The sequence below is a fragment of the Lepisosteus oculatus genome, chromosome 3 (assembly GCF_040954835.1).
Source record: "Lepisosteus oculatus isolate fLepOcu1 chromosome 3, fLepOcu1.hap2, whole genome shotgun sequence".
Lineage (NCBI taxonomy): Eukaryota > Metazoa > Chordata > Actinopteri > Semionotiformes > Lepisosteidae > Lepisosteus > Lepisosteus oculatus.
The window spans coordinates 42158032-42176514 of NC_090698.1; the positions used below are offsets into that span (position 1 = coordinate 42158032).

Below are 18483 nucleotides of genomic sequence, written 5' to 3' on the forward strand. Positions count from 1 at the left end.
CATACACTTTCTAACTGCTTTTCCAATTCAGGGTCGAGGGGGAGCCAGAGCCTATACCAGCAAGCAATGGGCACAAGGCAGGATACACCACGGACAGCATGCCAGTCTATTACATGGCAAATACTGTAGACACACACTCATCCAAAGGCAAATGATACCAGAAGCCAATTAATCCAGTTTGTTTTTTACCTGTAGGAGGAAACCCAGGCAAACTCAAGGAGAACATACTGTACAAATTTCACACAGAAGAACTTCAAGTCTGGAATTGAACCCAGGTGGCCTCAGCACTGAGAGGCAGCGATGCCAATCACTGCACGACCGTACTGCCCTCATGGTTAAATCTTTGCTTGAATTTCCCTGCCTGGCTGTGTAGGATCTAATGGACTTTACAGGTACAAAAGAGTTTATTCTGAAATCATCTGAACCACATTTTTGCTATTTAAGTATTCATGTGACTGGTCATAGTAAGTGCCCCTGAAATAACTTAGCTTTTCTATAGCGAAGAATGCTGAATACCTGCAATGAACATAATTTAGGTATTTATGTATTTGCCTTTGCTGATATTCACACTTTTCACACATAAAAGTATTCAGTTTTGATTGTGGAAAAAAAAACAGTTTAAAAATGTCTATACCTTTGTAATCTAACAAATCTAACAAATTAGGGCATCAGGGAAGGGGGTCGACACTTTTACTAGGCACTAGCAAGGAACAGAGCAAAGCTTGCGTTTAAACGGAGTGAAGAGGGACTTAGTCTCAAGCATGTGCTAAAAATGAGATTTTCTTGAAAAGCCAACTTGGAAGAGTGAAAAATGTAATGTTTCTAGACAAGTACAGTATGTGCTTCATGCTTTTTCTAGACGTGAGTTTTACAACTTAAGAACGTCATGTCTGTATTACAAATCAAATAATTCCAGTCTTCTGAAAAATATTCACATCACATTTAATCAAATATTCGTTTACCAGTAGCTTGCACTGTAAGCACATGAAGGAAGATACAGCTGAAAGAAGCTGTTTTTATGGATAAATTGTGTTCTGCTAAAAAAACAATTTAAACATCTACTATTAGCCTTGCTAGACATAAGGATATTCCTCGAGAATCTGAAAGGACGTCTTCGCAGTGATTGGTTACAGTGGCGCTGCTCTAAATTTGTAGAAGCCAAGTAGGAGGGTCCTGTCGACTATTTACGAATAACTGTAGTGTAGTGTTAGGTAAGGACTGGGTACGTACGGTAAACTAGGTAAGAGTGAGAGTTCTTACTCTCTGTATTGTAAGATATCCTGAGATGTTACGAGTTTTCAATGCAGTTAATACCCAGATCCGAAGCAGTGCATGTTTGTGCCCAAGTGCGTGTCGATTTCTTCTGAGGTCCCTAGGCAGCTCTTCGCACAGCAATGCAACCGGGGAGGGGTGAGTGTTTTTGGTTTAAAGTATAAATAGTGCGTTGGCTTTTCCCCCCTCGATGAACTCTGTACCTTTAATTTGTTACACAACGTACAGTTGAACATGAAGGCTTACAACAGGTGGTGAATAGTTATAATACAAATAAACTGCGGGACAAACCACTATAATTGTATGTTTCACTAGGCTGTACAGTTACACAGAGTTATTGTGTATGGACGTACGAGGAAACAACCTCAAGGTGGTGTGTTTATATAAACTGATTAATTTATATGAATATAGTTAAATGTATAACCCATGAATATAAAAAAGAAACTGCCTGGAGCCACGTCTTAATGAAGGCCTATATACAATTGTATTATATAGTATTATTTTGTAAAACAACAGATAGTCATACTGTATACGGTACGTACCAGTGTTTTTAAATTGCAATTCCTTACTTATTTCTTTAACACAAACACAGGTACCCTGTTTCAGCATCTGTGATTGCACAAAGGTGTTTAAACCACCTTGGGCAATTTCTAATTAGTGCATTTAATTAAGCAATTAAAGGAGGAAGTAAACATCAGTGATGTTTCTTCACATGAATCTATTTGTATCTTTGCTCTGGTGCACATAGATAACGACATTGCTGATTCTAATGGTTTTGGTCACAGTATCAGCTTTCCCAGAATGCAACAACTTTGATGCATTATTTCCATTTAACTTATATGCTCTTTTTAATAGAAGAGATTCATCTTCTGATAAGAAATCAGTAATTTATGTTTCCACTTTTAAAATTTTTGACAATATAACACAGAATTATAGCATTTTGTTTGCAACTTTACATAAATTACATCCTGAAAAATACTTAAAAGTATATTTAAAATTAATATAGAAGCAGTTAAAAATGCTGCCAATGCCAACACATAATTTAACTTTCAATTCAAGATTTAAAAGGGTAATTAAATGTTGAGTGAGAAATATCTTTATGTAATGCACTAATTCAATTACATGTATGGCACAAAAAGTATTTTAGTAGAAACACAAATAAATAATGTGCCAGTACGCTCACACCAGCTATCACCAGCTATCAGTGGGGAGGAGAATGGTGGAGAACAACAAACAATTAATACGTAGAAAGCAAATTGTCAGTAATTAAAGGGAGACAGTGAAGTGTAGTTTTGGTGCTAATACAGCTAATTTTTGCATGTGTACAGAAATTACTCAAATAAACTCAGCAAACAGGTACTGTAACCTGGCCTGATCTGGACATATTTACCCATACAAGTGGATAGTTGAGATTGGTGTAATGTCACCAAGGTTATTCTAACAAATAAGTGAGCAATCCTGGGCATTGTAAGACTTTAACTCTCTAACCTAAAAGAGGATTTTCCCAAAAAAGTGCTTCAACCACCACTCGTTGTCTGTTGCCAGGGGTGATGGGTTTCCTAGCGCCCTGAGGAAGAGGTGGAAGGACAGTGCCGAAACAGTGGTCATCGGAGGGGGATGTGTGGGCACAAGCCTGGCCTACCACTTGGCCAAGGCGGGCATGAAGGATGTGGTGCTCCTGGAGAAGTCTGAACTCACTGCTGGCTCTACCTGGCACGCTGTAGGTTACTACCACTGAAAATGGGATTCAAGAAAGGACATACTGTTAGGAGAATTGAGAAGATAAGAAATGTGGAAATTCCCCTCAGGGGTCAGACATCTTCATATCGAGTGCTGTCATCATTGTGTGAACATTTTCAACCCCAGAGATAGCAAATTGAAGAACAGAGAGAGAAAGGAATAATAAAAGTCATTATCTGATAGCATCAGCATTTTGTTCTTCTGAAAAGAGGCCTTTCTATGCTGTGAGCTTGTATTTTTTCTGATACAATTCTCATAGTTTTTTTTAAAGTATTTTTTGTAACCATAGTAGTTGTTCCATGAGAGGATAAAGCTAGCTTACTAAAGGAAAAAAAAAGTATATTTTCTGTTGTTTTTCCTTAATATAAATGCACTGTTTTTTCATATGATTATTTGTAGATTAACATTTTGCCTTCCTCTTTTATCTAGGCTGGTTTAACCACTTATTATCACCCTGGAATCAACCTGAAGAAAATCCACTATTACAGCATTAAACTGTACGAAAAACTGGAGGAAGAAACAGGGCAGGTAGGCTCACTTCTGGGAATGATCCGTTTGGCAACTTAAAATAGAAATAAGATCACAAGCTAAAGTTTTCTTGTTTTAATCAATGCCACTCTGGATACAAACTTTAAAATGAAATCTACTAGTCAACTCAAGTCTATAGCCCAAAATGGGTGTGTAATTAAATGTAAATGTAAATGGTGGGTTCTCACAAGTATATAAAAAAACAACTTGTGTTTACGATCTAGAATCTTGTTTTAAACTGTTCGTGAATATAAAGTCATATAGAGGGCAGCACAGTGATTAGCATTGCTGCCTTGCTTTCCTGGGAAAATGGACCCAGGTGCGAGTGTGTGTTTGTGTCTACCCTGCAATACACTGGCATCTCCCTCAGGGTGTATCCTGCCTTGTGCCCATTGCTGCCCCACAACCCTGAATTGGAAGAAGCAGCAAGAAAATGCATGGATGTTTTATATTTGTATTCTACACTGTTCACTATTATTCTACACCATGCATTAGAGTAACCACCCCTTACTGTTAAAATACTGTTAAAAGGCAGCCACCTTCCACACCAACTGCCTGTTATACTGGCTATGCTGTTAGCAAGCAAGACCCTATGCGGATTGTTTTAGAATGATCCAAAAAGGCAAACTATCTTATAGACGCAAAGCAAGAGGCAAAATCCAATGATCAAGGTGAAGGTGGAGAATCCAGAGAGTCTAAAGAAAAGGAATTGCACAGTGCAGGTAAACTGAGCAATCAGCAAGCTCACGGGCTAGTGACTCTTAATACCAAGCATAAAAATGAGGTAACAAGGTGTAATTAGTGTGGACAGGTGCAGTACGTGGACGTAACACTGCGATGAGCTCAAGGCAAAATATCTGCATGATGAATCTGCTTTCTGTGTAACAGAAGACTGTGGACCACAGGGTCACTGTTGTGTTGTGAACTGGGATCAAGCAAGAATATATTTCCAAGGAAGGTCATTATACTTCTAAACCCTTACTGCAAATATGTATAAAAACAACAGGTGAGCTGCATCTAGAGCTTTATTACAAAAAGGTGTGAAAAGGAGGATTTGCAATTCATCTTTTAAAAACTAATTTCAAATAGATAATACTTGCAGGACTAGTGATGTGTGCTTCTAGAACTTCATTGCAAATGGATTAAAAAGTAGGGCAGGCAAAAATGCTTCTAGAATATTATTTCAAATAGATTAAAAAGGGGACTGATTACAGCTAGACTAGCCAAAATTAAAGAAATAACGACACAGCAGTAGATATACAGAAGAATTATTATTTCTTCATCAGAAGTCAGTACCAGTATCTCATTGCAAGTGATAAACGGATGACTGTCATTATATTACATTTGTCGAGGTTTTAAATAACTTTTTAAAATATTTCTCTCATATACATAAGTATATTGTCAGCAATATTTAATTTTACTTCTGCTCTAGTGTTAAAATGCAGGTGTTGTAGGCAGCACTTTTTCTAACTGACTGTGAATTAAATCTCTGGAATTTTATCTGCATTATTAGCTGAACATCTGTAGGGCTCTATCTGCAGAAGGAGTGGAGGAGTGAAGGATGGAATAATGCTCTGTATAGAATATGGAAAACTCTGGAAAAAGATGGATGAAGACCATTAACATGAAGGTCTGTTTGCCCTCTCAATCGCTGTAGGCTGTTGGGTTTCATCAGCCTGGCAGTATCCGTATTGCTTCCACTCCTGCAAGAGTTGATGAGATAAAGTATCAGATGTCTCGCTCCCACTGGCACCCCACTCCGCAGTTCCTCATAGGCCCTGAGAAGGTGCAGGAGCTCTTTCCTCTGCTGAACATGGACAAGGTATGTGTGGTAAAGCAAGTATTCAGACATTCTCGAGCACTTTTCCCTGAAAGATTTTGTCCAGATCACATCAGTCCCGAGCACCGTTACAAAACACATGTCACATGACACACAGTGCCAAAGTACAGGGCAAAGGAACAATGCAGAGGCAACCTGATTGGACTGAATACAAGACAGTTCATTATTTTGATCCACCCAAGACAGAGTCAGCAAAATTAGTATTGACTCTCTTGTTTGCAAGAATATAAGCAAGGTTTGCAAATGAGAGGGGGGTTATAAAGCCCATCTTGCTTATTTGGTAGTTTAGTATCTCAGTGAGTCTAATACTTAAATGAAATGCCCTCTACTTCAGGCTAAGAGATTTAGTTCTCTCAACCTGTCCGTATACAAGAGTCGCCTGAGACCAGGAATTATTTATATTGCTCTTTTTGCCACATTTGCTGAACACAGTGTTCTAGATGAGGTTTTCCTAGTGCGTTGTTGATATAGTAAACCTTCCTGGATTTAAATGCTACACTTTCTGATATACAGTACAGCATCCTATTTGCTTTTCTGTTGCTTCTCTGCATTGTCTTGACAAGGACATAGACGAATCTACAGTACATAAACAACAGGGTTGCTTTCTTGTGTAACTTCCTGCAGCTCACACAGGTTTGAAACTGTAAGGATGAAGAATGCATACATGTATATGCACTGTCTCTGTTTACATTCTCTCAGGTGTTGGTGGGGCTGTATAATCCTGGAGATGGTCACATTGATCCCTACTCTCTCACTATGGCCCTGGCTGCAGGAGCCAGGCAGTATGGGGCTCAGATTTACTACCCCGCGCCGGTCACAGGCCTCACTCCCACAGCTGATGGGAAATGGATTGTAGAAACACCACAGGGGACCATTAAATCCAACCGCATTATTAATGCCACAGGTGCGTGTTTCAACTCTTGTTCCCCTCCTGCTCTTACTTCCCAAGTCTATATATTAAGCTCCACTGAATATGCCATGTTGAATTATTCTGCTATTAGTAGTTATTCTGCTACTGTTTGAAGATGAAGAGGCATGTTTTCACGTGATGTCTTGTTATAAATGTATAGAACACAACAAATATTTTAAGGAATGGAAGTATACTTTCGAGTTTCTAGATTTGATCAGTACTATTTGATAGTGGTCAAAAGGTAGTGGTGACAGATGTTTCCCTTGTTAGTACTGTCATTGCATTAATATCAGTGCAATAACATTTGCAGACCTCAGTTAAATTTTCACATTTGCTGCAATTATTTTAAAGGTATTTTACAGAAATTAGCTGAGGGAATAAAACTGTATCTTTTAGGTGTGTTCAGAAAACTAGAAAACTGAATTTCAATGGCAGGAGACTGGGGTTGGACATTACTTTCTGTCATGCATTTCTGGATGGTTATAATTTCTGTTCTAATTCTATTATTTCAGTTCAGATTCTGTGCAAAATTAATGTGGAGAGGTCATATGTTAACAGTAGCTATTTAAGGTTAATGCATAAAACCACATAAAAAGTAAAAATATACAGTACAGTAAGTACTGTGTTCACTCAACAACATTTAATTGATCATTCACCTTTCAGTTTTGAGGTATTTTTGTTAATTGATTTGCTTTTCAATTATAACCAACATTTTTGTGAAGATTTTGGTTGTTTTCAACAGCAATGACTGGGCTAAAGCAGTTTATTTCTGTTATAAGTATAGAAAAGGCCTTGGATTTTAAACAAACTCTCTCCTCCAATGTAATTGATAGGCACTGAGCCATGTCTCCTGCCTTCTCCTGCATTTGCACATATGTGAACTTTGTCCTTTGAAAAGAGTTGTGAGCTTATTTTTACTTATTTCTCTGCGTTTTGAGCATTACAATCTGTATCAGTGTGAGAAGGATTTTGCCAGCAAATTAAAGGATTTCTGCTTTTATGGTCATGGGCAGCAGAAACAATTTTCAGGTTATCTGCATACCCTGTAGCCCACATTTAAAAGCCCATTTCATTACAAGTTCAAAGTCTGTTTTTCACAAAAATACCTGAGCCAGACAGAAGCTACACTTGTTTTTAGTAAAAATGTAATGCTTTGGTGATGTTTTCAATCCTTTGGAGTTTTTGCTTATAGGTTTTATCAATCCCATTATACATGATTATGAATTAATAGGGTAATTTTGAAACTATTAATTAGTATTAACCTAAGAGTGTATTCATGACCACTGTAATCAATGGTGTCTCATTTATACATTTACAGTATACTGTATATTTGCCTGATTTTAGTTCTCACTGTTATTTTTTGGCAAGGTAATTATTCAGTGCAGGCTGGTTACTGAGGTGTTAGTTTGCGAAAGTATGAAGTATACCGTAATCAATCATCTTTTTCATATTAAGGATGGAAGAGTATTTTTATACAAACTTTACAGATCTTGGGCTTTTCTTTAAGTCACTCTTAATGTATTTTATAGATTGAATGTTTAGACAAAAGGCAAACTTCTTGGTTTTGCAACATTTCAGAAAGTGACTTGGCAACATTGTTTGGGACGGAATGTTAGTCAGAAACTAAAACAGCAGTAACAAGATCAGCTTTAAAGAATCACATTGCTGAAAAAGGCAAAATGTATAGTCTATATCAGTTATATTAATAAAATAACTTTAGTTTATATACTTAGCTTCTTTAAAAATGGCTTCTCAAAGTGCTGTACAGACCAAAAAAAAGCATAGTGAGAGGGGATAGTAGATGGGGGTTCGGAATAAAGTAGGAAAGCAAAGGGGGCAGACAAATACAACCTCTTCTAAAAAAGAAACTTTTTAATCTAGATTTGAAAGAGCTCAGGGAATGTGACTCCATTATATTCTTAGGGATAGAATTCCAGAGCTTTGGGGCATAACAGCAGAAGGCCCTGTCACCCATAGAGTGTTCATGGGCTATGGGGACAGACAGGAGGCCAGAATTAGATGAAAAAAGGTTGCATGGTGGGGAAAAGGATGATAGTAACACAGGTAGGTACTGAGGTGCTAAGCCATGCAGAGCTTTATAGGTGAGCACGGGGATTTTGAAGTCAACACGAAACCTGATAGGAAGCCAGTGCAAGGACTCCAGGATAGAAGTGGTGTGATCACTTACACTAGACCTTGTCAGGATTCTGGCTGCCGAATTCTGGATATACAGTACAGTAGTTTGTTCAATATGGATTGTGATACCCCAATGAGTAGGGAGTTACAGTAATCAATATGAGAGAAAACAAAATTGTTGACCAACTTTTCAGCAACACTTAGCAACAACATAGGACAAAGTTTGGCAATATTTCTGAGGTAGGAGACTGATATTTTGATAATAAGTTACACATAAGGGTCAGATGTCAAGCCTGGATCAAATATCATCCCCAAGTTCTTCAATTTAGGTTGAAACCCAAGTACAGTACCATCCACAGATAGGGTTACTGCATTAGCTATACATACTGTAGGTTGATGTGGCATGCCGAGAAGCATGATTCCAGTCTTGTTGCAGTTTAAAGGAAGGAAAGTTTGAGTCATCCATGTTTTGATGTCAGAGATGCAATTAGAGCCAGCAGACTCTACTCTGACAGTGCCTGTCTTCTGACAGTACATGTCAAAAATCATATCCACCCATTATTAGAAAGCTGTCTGAGCTGGTGAGGCTCACAGCAACCAGGAGACCCTCTTGGAGTGAAAGTGAAATTAGTAGGAGAAAAAACATGCAAATTCCACACAGAAGGGTCACAAGCACATGAAGAAAGCCAGGACCCAAGACTAAATTTAATTCTGTCTGACTTCTCTTTTGCTTTTAACATTTCTGTCAATATTACTTCCAGATTTTTGCTTTAACATGTTGGAAGCTGTTAAGTATTGCTTTAAGCATTAAGAAATTTAGATTGTCATAGTAGTATACAGTATATGACCATAGAAGTGTCAATAGTATTTTTCCAGTGTTAAAAATGCATGGCTTTGCTTTTATTGGCCCAAGATATAATAAATATATATATATTGTTCATAGAATACCAGCTGTGGTAAAGCAGAGAGCCAAGTCATGCATAGATTTCCAGACTTAACAGCAATTCTTTCTAATAATGCACGCCTATTTTTTGTATCTGGGAGGACAATGTAGTTAATTGTTTATTACGTATTCTAGAATTAATCTTGCAGCAGATATTAGAGGGAATAATCATTAATTATTTGGGTTATCTCCCTTTTTATACAATGGTACAACATAACTGGGAAACAAATAAGAGTTCCAGATATGTTTAACTAAACAGTTACAGACATACTTGTTTTCAGTTAACTAGCAGTCAGACAATTGATATACTGTACATTTTGGGTTTAGATTAGCAACTGCATGTGAAGCAAATTAAGAAATTAAAGATAAGCATATACAGTAGTTTAAATGCTATCCTGTTCATGTGCAGATACTGTTGGCTTGTTATGTGTGTGGATATACCCCTGGGATATTGATTTGAAAACCCATACACAAAATACTTGCCTTTACGTGAACAATTCAAATCTCTTGTTTTAAATGTTTAGAATTTTCAGTGAACTGGAAGGTCCTTTGTACACTAAAATATGTTTTATTTTTTATTTTTGAGCTGCTTGCTTTAGGATAATTGTTTTGTGATATATTCATCATTGTGCAATTAGTAATAAAAAGACACACAGACAAATGTAGTTATTTTTCTTTAGAGAAACATGCATATTGTACATACACTGTCAATGCATCTCCATGTGAATCCTGTGCATCTTCTGTTTAATCCTGTATTTAGTGTTGTGTAATTTGTGTCAATAAAACACACAATACTCTTAAGGAGGTAAATAGTCTACAATGCAACTCAATGATATTGCTTTTGAGCGTGATGTCATCCCATGAAAAGTCACAATGTACTGTAACTCATGCAATGTGCATTATTAACTTTTTCTGGAATACTAATGAAAAAGAGCCAAGGTTTTGTGATCATAATCACCCAATACAGATTTCTGTATCCTATGCACTTTTAAGGAGTTTATTTAGCACTGTTTGTTTTATTAATCTGATTTTTATGGTCAACTAATCCTAACATGCCCCAGCATCAGTTTGTCCTCGTTGCTTAAGTCACATGAATCTGCTAGTTGTAGCCTTTCTGCTGCCAGATCCCTCTGTGTAATGCATTTATGGCCCTAGCCAGTTTGTGCCAAAGCATTTCTCTCTCTTTTCATTCAGTTCCCATTCAAGGCCAGTTCTTGTTTTAGTTGATAAAAATTGTTACACAGTAAACAGAAGTGTATCTAAAATGTGACCTTCCCTGGACTGATTCAGTTAGTGCGATAAAAATTCTAAATGTGACCTTTTCATTTCAATCAACCATTTCTTCCCTGTGTTACAGAACAGACGTTTTTATTTTGTTTGTAAAAACTGAAAGTGTTTTGGGGGGAATAGTTGCATTTCACTGTGATGAGCCCCTCACTGAATTTAAGGGGCTTCCCTTGCATTCCACACCAAAAGATTCCACACTAAAAGCCAGGTGGTTGATTTGTGTTTAAAAATTAACGCATATAATCTGATCAAATCAAGCTGTGAATAAAGAAATTCTTGAGCAGTGTAAGGGGACAGCCAGCATGTTAAAGATTGTGACTTAGAGAAAGGAAACAGTGAAAAGGGAAGATAAACTCCAGACAAAGAAACTTTTATTTTCATTAGTATTTCATACCTAGGGTAGAAATAAATTCAGTCTCATCATTGATTCTAATCAGCAAGGGATAGGTATAAAGCTAGAGTTCAAGGGTATTTAGACTTTCAAGCTTTTGGGCATCCCATAAAGAAGGGTGTACTGTACTGTTGCTCTTTTTTTTTACATTTGTTCACCATATGAAATTAACACTGGCTAAAGAACAGGATTCAACTACACTGAACTGAAGCTGACCCAGAAAACATCAGAGACAGTTAAATTTCAAGACTTCACTTTCTAGACTTTTAACTAGATGCCTCCCAACTATTTTTAAGTACTGTACTTACTTTTTAAAAATAGCCGGTTTAAAATCCTTATTTCTATTGTCGGGAATGGATGGGGCTGAACTTGAATTCACAATACAGTTCTCATGTTCAAAATGCAACTGTAGGTTACTCATTCTCAGAAATTGATCTGTTCAAACTAAACAATAAAAAGTATAGAATCTAAAATAGGGTTAGTCTGAGTAAATGTTGCTGCTAACAACCATGACAAGGATACTGTATGTTTCTCTTAATTGTCCGGTAATATTTTATGCTAATATACAGTATATTGTTATCCTAGATGATTACAGTATGTCTTCTAGACATACAACATTTGTAAATATTGTAGAGAAGGTGTTCTGCTGATGAAATGCCTGTACATGTTCAATATACTATACATAGACTAAATAGACAAAATACAGTGTTTTTCAACTATTTATAATTGGATTATCTATCTTTGCATATCAATTTAATTAAGCTGGACCAAAGTATGTGTTCTTTTTCACATACATAAAGTTTTTTTTTATCATGTGACATAGAAAAATGTATAATATTTAATTCAGGTCTCTGTCTTTTCCATTTCCCTTATAGTAATCTAATTCAAAGCACAAAATAAAACAAATGGAACTTATTACCTGATGTTCAGGAGGGATAATGACAACAAGTTAAACTCACGCAGTTGTTCTTAATCGTAATAATTCCAGAAAATTAGCTACTGTATATATCTCACACAAAAACATCTCTAAATCAGAACTGATAATAATAGGAGTTACCAAACACTATTGTTCTGTAATTTATGGTTTCCAACTTAAAAACATTCAGTACAGAAAATTTGTTTTTTACTGAAATCATGGACTTTCTTATTCAAACATTTGATACGCTATTGTACATAATACAGACAGAATGAGCAAAAGAACAACTTCCACAACACTTATGCTTGATTAAAAGAGACATTCTTTATTTAAGAAGCCTAAAAGACAAAAAGCATTGAATGATTTTTTAAATACTAGTTAATGTAGGTGTTTCAACGCAGTAAACACAGGAATTGGTCTCACTCACTTATCACTACTGCCTGTTTCTTACTGATTCAGTGGCAACTTCAAAATACCTGGTCTGTCTCTTTATGGAGTCAAATTGAATAGGATGCATGCAGTTCTGACTGTGTTGTTATCACCCTCTAAATAAGCCACTGGCACCACACAAGTAGTAATAAGGCAAAAACCACATCTTGTCAGTGTCGATGTGGGGTTCTTTTCCCTATCACACACTCAAGTGCAGGCAATGATTATGCCCTCCTTGTCTACAGAAGTGGCAGATACTGTATATGTAAGATGAGACTGTAGACCCTTGCTTGGCATTTCTCTGAGCTTGCAAAATTCTCTTCGTTGGCTAGAACTGTGGTTAACAGATCACATACCTGCAGCTGTTGTCCTTACAGAGTGGGAGTGGACAGTAATAAGAACATGCTATAAAATATACTGTTTTGCTTCCCAGTAGTGGTCAGGATCAGCATTCTTTGTTTTGTATTTGTCATTGAAGACTTTTGATCCCAGTTGTTGGTTATGAATCTCAGTAGTAACTCTTAGATTATTTTGGTGCTGTTCGCTATGCAAGACACCAGGTTAATCAAAATTGCCCATGTTGTTCCAAACAAACACATTTCTTACCTTATTAGAAAACAACCCAAAAGAATTTGGAAGTGCTATAAATCTTCCAGGGTTGTAATCTGAGATTTACTAAAACAGGTGGTACAATTAACACAACATAAAAGTTTCTAAAAAAGTTAGATTTCAGGGAGGCATAGTGGTTAGCATGGCTGCCTTGCAGCCAAGAGGCCCTGGGTTCAATTGCTGGGGTGCTATCTGCATGGGGTTTGTGTGATCTCCCTGTGTTTCTGTGGGTTTCCTCTGGTAAAATTGGAGAAACTGGGTGCTTCAGTTTCCTCCCACAGTCCATAGACAAACTGGTAGATTAAGACAGGTACCAAGGTTAAGTGTGTTAAGAACTGAGTTGGAAAGAAAACCTGCAGATACACTGGCGCTAGTAGACCAGGATAGGAAATCCCTGGCCCAGATGCCTGTATACTGTTTTTTAAGCAATTGTGATAATGAACCTGTGGCAGGTCATGTCACATGAAGAGCTAGAAGCAGAAAGTGGTGTATTTAGTGAGCAGCTGACACTCATGTACAGTATGCTGTAGAATGAACTTTTTAATGTTTTCCTGCCATTTATACTGCAGGCAATATGAAGAGAAAATCTGTGCCATTTGTTCTTATTCGTCCCATTTTTGCTTTTCTAATATGATCTGCTTGTTCATTTTGATTAATCTATGAGACCATAAAATTAGAAAATCCATGCAGAGATATGCATTTATATTTAATGTACAGTATACACTATATAAACACCACTGCCATTAGACTGTGCAGTTATTTCTATTTCAGGAACCTTGTTAGGTCCAGGGCCTTAAGAGTCTAGTAATTTATTATATACAGTAGTTTAATAAATGAAGCTTTATTGGTTGTAGCCACAATGGACTAGGGAAAATGCTTAATGGTCATTATTATTATTACTTTAATGGAAAATTCAATGTTGGTTCATTTGCTGTCCAATGATGAAACTAAGTCAGGCTTAGGTTTATGTTTCTCTTTAAGCGTGATTACTACTGGTGATTGCTTTGTGTTAGAACCTGCTTAGCTCTGTTTCTCTCAGCACAACCAGCGATGCATCTCCAGTCTTCATTCAAGTTCATTCAAGTTCAAGGTCACTGTCATGGTTTTTGAGCTGTGACGATTTCACAGTGGATGTCAAGTGGAACAGTTCACCCAGGAGTAGAGGGCAAAGTTCAATATCCCCTTACAAGCCTCCGGCAATATGTTGTCGACCCAGCTGTTTTGTTCAGTGAACCGATATAGAATGATTGTCGAGGTTTGCTAACAGCTTGGCAGAAATAGCCCAAGTCAACAGCTGTGCCAAACATCTTGTGTCTCACCATCCAGAACTGGTTTATGCAAGTTACTACTAGTGTTGAAAAACAAGCAGCAGGATTCACATGGTCACTCCAGAAATACCCTGATCTCCATCTGAAGAGATTTCACAACTGGATGAATGTTCTGTCTGGCCATGTACCAAGAATATTAAAGTGTGTTACTCTGTCACTTTGTACTTGCAGAGGATTATATAATATAAAGATAGAGTAGATAGAGTAGTTTACTTTAGTTCTACAAAAATGGGGATCTTTAAAATATGGCCGATGATTATCCATGCCAAGATATCAGCATATTCTTGTTTTCAGTGACAAGTAAAATAATAATTTAAGATCTTAATAAAATAAATAATAATATAATTTTGTGCCTGAAGTATTTATTTTCTAAAAATATTTCCCTGTCCCCTGTTCAGAGGTCTCCCTGAACCTCCTTTTTTATAAATGAAAAACTGGTTAATTTTTAACAAAATGCAGTAAATATTAAGAAATTGTCACTATTGTAAAAGAATTGACTATTTTGCATACATTGTGAGAATACATATAGTTGGTGATAGAATGTCAGTGTCTTTTGCAAATAGGGAAAAATAATTATAGCAGAATTTTTCAAACTTTTTTAACAAAGGACTGCACACAAAATAATGCAATACAGATCTTAATGGTGAAAATAAAAGTTCACTAAACATTAGTGATGGGGTCTTAAAATGGAACAAGCAGTTATTATTAATGGAGATTAATAATAATCTGCTGTATGTCGATATATATATTTTTAACAGATTTTTATAGTATGTCTTTCTGGGTTTTTCTTTCATGCATATAGTATTTGTCCTCTTCCAATGGTTGTCCCATCTCCCTATCTGTGCCTTTGTACAACTTTGTCCCTGTGGTTTTTTTTTAAATCTTCTTGGTGTTTCTGGTCTGCTTGAAATTCACTATCTGACAGAGGAATGACAGGTGTATCTATTCTAAACTTGTGCAAACCATTATTATTGCACATGGGCCATCCAATTAATTGTGTGACTTGTCAAAATATAACAACTATATACTATATATACAGTACTTACATAATGTATATAATGATGGTATGTCTGAATCCATGGTGGAAGCAAACAATAAAACACAGCTGTTTATCAGGGGTGGCATGTCGGCACAGTGGTTAGCATTGCTGCTTTAACAGTGCTGGGATCCTGAGATTAAGTTGTGCTGTGATGTCTGTGTGGAGTTTGTACGTTTCCCTGTGTTCACATGGGTTTCTTCCAGGTGCTCTGGTTCCCTCCCAGAGTTATACTGGTAAGTTAGTTGGCTTCTGGGAAATGTGGGCCTGGTGTGAGTGTGGGTCTGTTGATGTCCTGCAATGAACTAGCATCCTGTCCAGGGTGTATCCTGCCTCCCACCCATTGCTTGCTGGCATAGGCTCTGGCTCCCCTGCAACCCTGTACTGGATAGAAAATGGATGGATGAATGTTCTGTACACAGTATGTTTTGTAACAATAAAATAACAAGGAGCAATATTTTAAGTAATTGGATTTTAAGTTTATTGTGTTAGAGGGTGATTGCGTTGTACTCTTCTTGTTCTGTTCTTTAAAATTAAAATGCAAACTGATTTACAAAACAAAAAAGACTGTTGTGTTTTAGACTGGAAGCAGAACACCTGTTTTGTTTTTGTTTATCTCTGAATGGTAGGCTTCTGGGCCCGAGAAGTGGGGAAAATGATTGGCTTTGAGCACCCCATCATGCCTGTCCACCATCAGTACGTCGTCACTTCCACTATCCCGGAGGTAAAGGCCTTGAAGAAAGAGCTTGCTGTGATCCGAGATCTGGAATCTTCGTACTACCTGCGTCAGGAGCGGGACGGGCTGCTCTTTGGGCCGTACGAGAAACAGGAGAAGATGAAGCTGCAGGACTCCTGGATAACAGATGGTGTTCCCCCAGGTAGATCGGAAAAAAACTTTTTTTGTTAATTTTATCGTAGTAATTTGGGAAGAAGATAAGATCCTAACTTTGCGCACTTCTGCTCACCTACATATTTAAGTCTTGCATCCGGGACTTCCCAGGCATATCTCTCTCGTACACCTCCCTCCACCCCGTCTTCACCCTCTGCAGTAACTCCCTGGCTCAGTTCTCACAATACTGAGACGGGGGGCTGGGTAGCCTCACCTTTCTGGCAAGACTGCCAATTCCCTCAGCCTGGTGAGCTCTCTGGGTGCCAATACACTCTGCAAAGCTCATCTCTTTTTCACACATATTACAATCTAACCAAACTAATGAATAGAAAGCATCAAACTTTAAAAGTTCCCTAAAATGCTCTTGAGATCTTGTTTCAATAGAAACTTTTTTTTAAAAGACCTATTGAAACAAGATCTCAAGAGCATTTTAGGGAACTTTTAAAGTTTGATGCTTTCTATTTATTAGTTTGGTTAGATTGTAGGAGTTACATGTAGAGGAGAATGACCTCTTCTTGAGTGACTTTTTTTAAAAAGAACTCTCAGGATTTTTGTTCTTTTGGAAAGCTATTGTTGGGCAGAACTTCATCCAGCTGGCTAATTTTTACATTGTATTTAATCTTTGCACATCACAGTAAATAGAAATGAATGTGATGGGATATATTGGTTACACACATTGTAACTGTTTGATATCTGTTCCACACGATGCAGAAATACAAATCGTCCATGATTACCAAGGAACCTTAAAAAATGTGAAGGGAGTATCATTTATATGCATTATTATTCTTAAAAATCTTAGTTCAATAAAAACTTCATTTATCAAATGATAATTTAACAGTAACTAAAAACAGAGGAGAAATATACAGTATGTCAAGAAAATTACAGCAGCCATATAATGGATAGTGGCAAAGTTTACCTGTGAATGTAATTCCAAATGAAAACGTCGGTTTTCAAACTAGATGCTGATCAATGGGATTAATCTCTTCATACATCTCTTAGACAAAAGATGCTGAGGATGTTTTCATATTTTGTTTTCTCTTTATGGGTAAAACTGCATATCATTACTACTACTAGACAAGTTTGTGCACTGGCTGATCTTCTGCAAATAATACGAACATGTCTCTTCACCTGCTTGAGCTGCACAAGCACTCTGAATGTTGGTTGCTGTTCCAGGCTTTGGGAAAGAGCTGTTTGAATCAGATTTGGACAGGATCATGGAGCATGTTGAATGTGCAATGGAGATGGTTCCGGTGCTGAAGAAAGCTGACATCATCAACATAGTATCAGGTCCAATCACCTACACCCCAGACCTTCTCCCCATGGTTGGGCCGCACGTAGGAGCTCAGAATTATTGGGTGGCCATTGGCTTTGGGTAGGTACAGTCTTGATTAGAAGCATATTTTATTGTAGTCATACATGATGTTAACATGAATAGAAAGTTCAAGAGTGCTGTGCTAAATAAAGTCATAGCTGTTAGCTTCAAATTAAACGACACTTCAATACCCCTGTGTACTTCAAGCACTCAGGTTTCTTCTACAATTTGCATTCCAGAGTGGGGATTTGTTTTGGTTTCTTTACACTCTGGTGAAATCACTCTATATTAGTTCAAAGGTGAACGGCTATTTTTACATTTTGGGGTTATAATAAATGGGTAATAATGAGGGCATTTCAAACCATAATGAAACTACCAAGGACACAGTAATGTTTACAACCACAAAAGAGATGAGGTTTCGATGTATGCGTAGCGCTTTGTTGCCGTAATTGTCCGGGATTCAGAACAAGGGAACAAAATGTCCGGTGACATGAAAGTGGCCCTATTACATTGGCAACATGCCTTAGACCAAGTGAATTTTGATACTATATAAATTTTTTCATATTTTCATGAAACTGGCACATACAAGGTGATGGTTTTTAGATACTTTTAAGTATTGCAAAAAAAAATAGCAGCCTGCAAACCAACTAAAATACATTTCTTTTCAAGTTTAACAAAAGTGCTCTGTCATTACATTGGTGGTTATTTTGTGGGTAATCTAAAAGAAATTCTACTGTAGAAGGACTTATATTTTCAGAGGGCTTGCTGTGTCATAGCCCGAGCCATCACCTGAACGGCTGATATGAATGAGTCAATTGAATTGAATTCAACCTATCGACTTTGAGGCGGTTTTGCCAATAAATAGTACTTATTTGGTAACTTTGCAAGGAGATCACAGTGGGGTGAAATGTCTGCTG

At 37.2% G+C, this 18483-nt stretch overlaps 1 protein-coding gene across 1 annotated transcript in view; it reads left to right on the forward strand.

The window, feature by feature from the left end:
- The first annotated feature begins 1175 nt into the window (after positions 1-1175).
- The window catches only part of dmgdh (dimethylglycine dehydrogenase), a 33566-nt gene continuing 16258 nt past the window's right edge, over positions 1176-18483 (forward strand). The window contains exons 1-7 of the mRNA XM_015365644.2: positions 1176-1410; positions 2818-2992; positions 3442-3540; positions 5198-5362; positions 6080-6284; positions 15995-16243; positions 17428-17626. Of these exons, the coding sequence (XP_015221130.2) occupies positions 1286-1410; positions 2818-2992; positions 3442-3540; positions 5198-5362; positions 6080-6284; positions 15995-16243; positions 17428-17626 (1217 nt within the window). The 5' untranslated portion in view covers positions 1176-1285. The remainder of the gene's footprint in view (positions 1411-2817; positions 2993-3441; positions 3541-5197; positions 5363-6079; positions 6285-15994; positions 16244-17427; positions 17627-18483) is intronic.